Below are 8,222 nucleotides of genomic sequence, written 5' to 3'. Positions count from 1 at the left end.
TTTTTTTTTTTGGAAAATCTAACCTGTTAACATACCTAATGTGGCCCAACCTTTAGTTATGTCTTGATTATACAGTCATTTGTACATGTTGTCACTTTTAGATAAATTATATAGAAAAATAGTCAGTTTTATAACGTATTTAAACTCTAACCACCAAATTTGAAATTTACTTGATATATTAAAATTGGAAATTAGAACTTCAAAACTTGGAATCTGAAATTAGGCTTCACTAGTTTGCAATTTCAGAATTTTGAACTGAAGTTGATATATATAGTTTCAAATTAGCTGTCGTGTTTCTCTCTTTCACGTTCTTAAGAAAATATTAATTTAACTATAACAGACTCTCACACATGATCTTTAATTTAAAAAATTAATAATAATAGTGACAATAACAAAAATTGGTAAACATTTACATGTCTCAATGAATTATATAATGTAGCAAAGTAGACAAATATCTCGAATGAAAAAACTAGAAACAAAAATATCACAGGCAAGTAATTAACTTTTATGTCATTCGATATAGAGTAACAAAGTAGTCTGACTTTTTGAACAAAGAAGAAATTAGTAAAATCATAAATCCACAATCTCAGTGTACCCAACATTAGAAAGGGCATGTTTTTTTCAGAAGCAATACACATGATTATAGCCTAATAGGAGAACGACAAAGGAATTTAATCACAAATGAAACCCTCCCCAGTTAATAGTATAATCCACATAATATCTTGCACATTAATTTTCTCTTTGTACACCCCTTCCCCATACACCATGTACGTGCATGATATACATTGACAGCGCGCCTTAGAGAAATCAGTTATTGTATGTACAATATATACATCTCTTAGCAAATAACGATAGATATGCATGGTAGTAGAAGTTGCTTCACTATTTTCATAGTTCAAGATAATGCTTACCGCACGAATTTAACATGCCATTGATTTGAGTGAGCAATCTATTAGATTAGAAGATGAAATAAAAGATCCGATCCTTGAGCATAGATTTTTCTATTTCGAAAATCCCCTATTTGGCTTCGAATTCTAATATTGAAACTAGTAGTGATATTCAAATCCAGAAATATATAGTACAAGGATTTAGTTTGTCCAAAACATGACAAGTTCAGCTGGAATTAGTTTTATTATTCTCACAACATACATACTCAGAAATAACGTTGAAATGAAAATACAGTAAATCAAACATACAGAAATGAAAGAGATCACACTTAACATAGTAATGAAGATTTATTTCAAACTCCAGCTTTCTTCATTTTCCGGTGTCGACCTTCTTCTATATTGACACACTGTTGGGAATTCCTTTCCCTGTAAGTCCACCTTCACTTGTTGGGAAAAGCAACGTATATGGAGCGTTAATGGGGCCTGATCTGTTTGTCAATATGTTGTCACCATTCCTCTGTATAATCTGTTTTTCAATGTCTGTCAACTTCTTTCCAAATTTGTCGAAAGCAGCAAGTGGTTCTTTGTCCTTTGTCCATTCAGGAGACTCTCGTTGTCCGAGGTAAATCTCATCTGTAGTATGCCTTGACAATATCTCTACGAGGGAAACACCAAGCAATGTTTGTAACTGAGCTGTGATTGTTTTCAAGAATGCCTTATCGGGGTTTTTCTTTAGCTCTTCATATTCAGGAGTTCCTGGTTCAGGCATGAATCTTCGACTTACTGTGGGGCGATTTGGGAGGTAACCTGCATAAGGATATTGCCCAAAATTAACTGCTGCATGAAGTGCAGAAGCTATCCATATGATGGTGGTACACGAATCGATTAGCTCTTGTGGTGTTTCCATTTCAGGCCACCATGGTTCATTTTTCTTGTCACCATGTCCCACTTCTCGGAGTTCCTTCCACCAGGCTTGGAGTTCATTGTCTTTCAGAATCTCTTCGTCCGATCCATAGTAGAAGCTGCAGTAGTCTGTCACCCAACTTTTGATTGCAGACCATATTTCTAAGCCATCAACAGCGTATGGATAGTCCTCTATCAGTAAACGAACACCATGAGGAGAACTCGAGTCCTCAACTGCTACTCCCCTGAAATTGAATTGGTCATATAAGCAAGATACCAATGTGAACATCCTAATGTTTTCGTATAATGTTAATTTTGACAACACCTTATCGTATAGTACCTTTTAACAAGATCAGCTGGAAGGGCTTGATCAGGGAAAACCCAATCTTTGTAAACGACAGCTGACATTTCCAGGGCAAATTTGGATTGAAAAACTGTACTCTCAAGAACTCCACCAGCATTGATTAGGATTTGTCTTGCCGAAGCATTAATATTCATTGTGTCCCGGAAATGAGGATATAGAAGCTTATGAATAGGGTGAAGCACACTTAGTTGCCTGTTTGTTGCAATCACAAATGGCTCAATCACCGCATGTGTATTCAACCTGTGAAGATGATCAAACGTATTAGATTAATAGTACAAAGCATGTGTTGAATTAGTCATTATTAAGGACATCACGATGCACTAAAGCTCCCACTATATGCAGGTCTGAAGAAGGGTCGAACCACAAGGATCTATTGTACACAGCCTTATGAACTCATAGCAACTTTACCAGTATCTTCAAGGCTCCCCTTCGAGTTAGTTATTATTGTGTATCATGAATCACTATAGAAGTCGTATGACATAAAGGGAATTACCAATGACTAATTAGTTGATGAACACCAGCGTCATTCACCGCAACATAAGCTTTGGCCAATTGCCAGATAGAGCTCTCAACACCTTGATCACTTGGAGTATACACTTTGCTAGTAACACCAAATTGATCTCCATCTGGATGTGGCAAACTCAATTCAATTGCTAGTGGCTTCAAAGATCCATTATCTTGCAAGAAGAGCAAAGTTCTCGAGGCATATGTTTTCGTTATTGTAGTGTTTATCCTCCTCAAATATGGTATAAGAAGATCATGATGGTTCAATATGAAAAGTTTATTATTGTTCATCGCCTGTCAAATAACATGTTAAAATCCTTATTTAGTACTTGTAACGATTCGTAATCATACAAACTAGTGTGGAATTTCGAGTAAATACATTACCTCATCAACCGTTAGTCCATCCAGCTTATCCTCTATGTGTTCTGCAGTAATTGTACTGTTTTGATTTCCATATGCTTCGGGATCTAGCTTGCTTTTTGGAGGAAATTCCTTGCAAATTAATCAAGAAACAAAGCATCAATACTCTTTATCTACAAGAAGACTATATAGATTATAGACAATCAAAAGTAACTCGAGACAATTTCCTAATCGCGAAGAAACCAACTTACTTGAAGTCTACTAATTATGATAGGATTAACTCCAGCTAGCATTTCTCTTGCGAATTCTTCATCAGTCCTCCACGCGGTTTTACTATCTGCACAATCAATACTTAAATCATACAAACACATAAAAGTGAGTGATCATTAGCTAGATTACTTCTTATGATGTAACAAATTGTACCTTTAATCACTAGAGGAGTTGGAAATCTCAATATTCCTTCACCGTCTGTTCGAAGGAGTTCTTTTATCATCTCCAGAGGTATAGCAGCAGTGAGAGCCTTAAATAAAGGTCCTTGAGGAAGTTTGATCCCTCCTTCATATAGTCTAAGTACATCCTCAAAACTATCGAACTCGTTAGGGGTACCATCAAACAGGGCATGTAATTCAGGGAGGATGAATTGAACAATGGATTTCAAAGCATATGTTAGGAAGTCTGACATCTTCAAGTGACCAAAACGCTCGTCTCTCGGTACATAGATGTCTAAGCTCAGAATAAGAGGAATCCTGCTTTCACTTTTAGGATCTATACAAAGCAACAATGTAACTGATCAAAAAGTTGCTTTCAATGAAGCTATACGCGTTGAGTAAGTACGTAGAATGGACTGTTATTTGTGAACGCCTAACTAACCTGTTCGTGTTGGTGGTCTACCAGTTCTTCCTCTCCGAGGATACGGGTATTCAGCAGAACCTCCTAAGGTAGTTCTAACATTTTCTTGACCTTGATCCGGATTGCCCAAGTCATTGTAGATATCATAGTCATAAATCCTATCCCACGCCTCGCGCTTTCCAGTTCCATCTCCTCTTAATGTTAGCAATTCATTTTCTCTGTATTTTCGCAAAAGCTCTGGTGTTTTACTTGGGAGATATGGCTGCATAAACAATCAAGACATTGCTAAAACTTTTGAGTTTGAACATTTGCCTTTGTTTACATGCTCAGGGGTCGTTTCGTAGTTGGTTAGAGTCATCCAGGTATTAGTAGTATATGAATTAGTATAAGGGAATTTATGTATGGATTAGTTATGCATAGTTTAGTCATTCATGTATATCCTGCCTATAACAATATATGGATTTTCTCATATAACATATCTATGTAGTATGTATTAGTTATGCTTATTTTTAAATAGTAAACCAAATATCGTATCAATTTTATATATGAATAACTTGCACTACCAAAAATATCACTATATTCCGACTGAAAAATGTTCAGTAGCTATTTTCACAAATATTTTTATTAAATTGGCGAGAAAAGAAAAATATTGTAATTGTTTCATATGGAAAAATTAAGAAGCTTCCTAGTATGCACTGAAAATCTATTTTCCCACCATGCATTTTCTCAATGAGCTGATTCGCTGAAAAATGAATAGGAAAATCATGTTGTATAGCACAAATTCTCCATTGATTCCCGATAATGAAAAAAACTTTTGTTTCTAGTAGTGTTACCCCCTAACTACCTACCAAACGTGACATTACTTATAGAACATCAATTTAATACCTGCATAACTCATTACATACCATTACTTACGCAGCATTTAATGCATGCATAACTCACCTCCAAACCAGCTACGAAACGACCCGTTAGTAGTTTGAAAAAGTAAATCATACCTGATTTGCAAAGAAAATGCGATCTGACTTGTATCTAAAAGAAGGATAAACCCAAGAATTGCAAACAAAATGGACCTTGCCATGATTAGGCACATCTTCAAGTGTGAGTGACTTGAGAAAGAACTCATTGATATGCGTATTTTTTATGATAAATGCACCTGGAACTCCAAACTCCTCATTCCAATCAAATGTGACACCAAAGGCTGTTTCACTACCTGCTGTTAATGGTGTTAGAGTAAAGAGAGAGTTCTCCAAGTAGGCTGGATTGCTGTGCTTCCCTTGTAAACCATTTCCTGGCAAACAGTGACGAAGTTAGAAATTTAGTTCAGATGAAAAATAATTTTGATATAATTCCTATCATGTTAATATTGCATCTAAGGTCGATAAAACATTTAGCAGCATTTATATACAGAGACAGTGTTGCTTATAAATTCTCGATCATGTTATAATATTGTCACTAAAAATCTGTCCTTATTTCCCTTCCAATTAAACTTCGAGTACTCCAATTGTAGGAGACACCTTCGACTAACACAAAGGCATTCATCTAAACTTCCTTCGATATAAAGTTACGTTATTTATACAACACAGATAAAATTATATTTTATATACAAAAAATATATATTGAACCATCTTTAATAACGTCAATATCAACCTTCTTTAGTGATAATCTTGACCCTGTCACTGCAGCAGATAAAATAATGCATGTGTGATAAATATATTATAAAGTGCATGAGAGGTAACTTACTAGGATCACCTTGAACAGAGCTAATTAATTGAAAAGAAACCTTTTGGCCAAAGGCCTCAAAGATTTTATCAGTCACAGAACCAGCAAGATCAGTAAAATCTAGAGCATTTTTCTTCATCATCACCACAGTTCCTTTAACTTTCTTTGAGTCATCATGGCCACCAAATAGTTCACGTCCACCCATAATTTGACCAATATTCATGATGATGAATAAGAGAAAAAATTAAAAGTATAAAAAGAGATGATGAGTTTTTGTTGTGAAAATCCAATGGAAATGAGTCTCTTATTTATAGACAAAAAATAAATACTAGCTAGCAAGATAAAGATATATAATAATAAACAATAATTTCTTATGAATAATATTTAAGCAATTACAAAATTGATATTTTACTTATGAATAATATTTAAGCAATTACAAAATTTATATATATAATTTCTTGGTTCGATTTGGTTATTTTTGCAGGTATTTTTTTTAGTATAGCATGTTAAATTAGGTCTTAGGCCTAACTCACACCCCAAAAGTTAGCTCAAAGGGAGGAGGATTGCCCAAGCCTTATAATGAGTCCACCCATCTCATCAACCACCAATGTGAGACTTTTGTCATTCTTTAAGAAAAACCAAATCAATAGTATCGATTTTCAAAATTTAAAACCAAACCTAACTAACCAAACTAAACCACATCAAATGTCAATTTTTTAGATCGGTTTGATTTGGATTGTGGGTCAGTTTGATTTTCTAACCATACCCTGCTCTGATATCATGTTAAATTAGATCTTAGACCTAACTCACACCCCAAAAGCTAGCTCAAAGGGAGGAGGATTGTCCAAGCCTTATAAGGAGTCCATCCATCTCATTAACCACCAATGTGAGACTTTTGTCATTCTTTAAGAAAAACCAAATCAATAGTATCGATTTTCAAAATTTAAAACCAAACCTAACTAACCAAACTAAACCACATCAAATGTCAATTTTTTAGATCGGTTTGATTTGGATTGTGGGTCAGTTTGATTTTCTAACCATACTCATAAACAATCTAGCCATAATAAAGAGAGATAATAATTTTATTAGGTACTAAAATCTTATAAAAAAACAAATTAAATAATAAAAACTTAGTAAAAATTGAATAATTGATTTTGATCCAAACAAATTTTAATTGAAATGGATCTTAGCTGATTTGTTGGCTTGATCCATTGTATCCCGTTCAATTATCACCGCTAATTAAAACGGAAAAAATAACAATTGCATAAATAATTGAAATTGCTTTCTTATCACGTGTATAGTCTGAATTTTAGATATGTAGCATGAAAATAACTCGTTTGGTGTGTTTTTCAAGAATCATAGTCTATCGGAAGCAATAGGTAAGGTGGACAATGTATGGCTTCATTATTGACTTTATAATCTGTGCCATTTACAGCCTTACTGTAGTTAGATTATTTTTAGCACCATACCAAGTTAAAAATAGATAAAATACTTAAATATGTTATCAAATTTTTAGAAAAGACTTATTTGTGTTCAAGGCCCAACTACTATTCAAACCATACCTCTAAAAATTATTTTTCATATTTCAATATCGTCATAATCATACCTTTCATTTACCACATATTTTAAAATCGATCATTATGAGAAGAAGGAGAAGGAGTGGAAGGTCATAAAAGGGAAGCATCAGAGAGGAAATTATGAATGCAATGAAGGACAGTAGAGTCATATAATTTTCATCCTAGCCGTAAATTCATCCTTAGACACTTCTATCTCTAACCTTCTTATAATCTCAAGTTCAATAAGTAATTATCTATTTATTCTCGAGAATCAACAAAATAGTAAGCATAAGGTTAAGAGAACATAAACACTACTAAAAATAATGAAAAAGAAAATTGACTGACAGAAGATCAACGGATAGGTTCGATCCAAAAAATTGAGAAAGTAGAACAAGTATATATAGATCAAGTTTTACATTAAATTATTTCAAATCATACTTTTGTAGAATCTAGAAGGCATAATACATAAATTGGACCCTTAACTTGGCTTCAAATTATAACTTTGACCTTTAACTTTGTGAGTGCACAAATAGGCACTTTAACTATCCAAAACTTAAACAAAAAAACACTCAGATCCTACCTGGCAAAATGTGTGAAATACACTCAAATTAGGCGCGTCAGATGTAAAAATCGAGGGGCCCAACAGTAAAAAAAGCATTGAAAGGACAATTAACCCTCTTTATATTTTTTTTCAACAATTTTCCCCTCTTTTTTGCATTATTTGTTGTTCACTGCAAAATGCAAGTGACATTTAATAAAAATTTTGTTATTACGAAAAAAATTATAATGAAGTTTTTTTTTGGCAAGATGGGTGAGTATACACTTGTAAAAGTCGAATGCAATTTAAGTTCGAAGGTTCTCGATCAATGAAACTGATCCACACTTAAGGGACTCCTTACATTTTGATTAGGTATCAGATTGCTACTCAAATTTGACAAAAAATCTCTAAAAAAATTCATTCAGACAATTTATCAAACACTTTAAGTGCACCATTTTACTTAATAATTTTAAGCACTGTATGTTCATTTTTTGGCCTCCAAAATTTCATAATTGTAATTTGCTATTCACTATGACAATTAA

The 8,222-nt window shown here is 33.6% G+C and overlaps 1 protein-coding gene across 1 annotated transcript; it reads right to left on the bottom strand.

Annotated features, from left to right (window-relative positions):
• Window positions 1–1,092: 1,092 nt before the first annotated feature.
• On the bottom strand, window positions 1,093–5,831 carry LOC102577615 (5-lipoxygenase). Its single transcript, NM_001288422.1, is given in 9 exon segments — window positions 1,093–2,035; window positions 2,131–2,394; window positions 2,648–2,952; window positions 3,043–3,150; window positions 3,270–3,355; window positions 3,442–3,783; window positions 3,889–4,129; window positions 4,863–5,155; window positions 5,608–5,831. Coding segments are annotated over 9 exon segments (2,595 nt in total). The 5' UTR covers window positions 5,810–5,831; the 3' UTR covers window positions 1,093–1,281.
• Between the last annotated feature and the right edge of the window lie 2,391 nt (window positions 5,832–8,222).

The sequence above is a fragment of the Solanum tuberosum genome, unplaced genomic scaffold (assembly GCF_000226075.1).
Source record: "Solanum tuberosum cultivar DM 1-3 516 R44 unplaced genomic scaffold, SolTub_3.0 scf00147, whole genome shotgun sequence".
NCBI classification, from domain to species: domain Eukaryota; kingdom Viridiplantae; phylum Streptophyta; class Magnoliopsida; order Solanales; family Solanaceae; genus Solanum; species Solanum tuberosum.
Note: the sequence above shows the minus strand (reverse complement) of the source record. Positions and strands in the feature narration are given on the sequence as shown.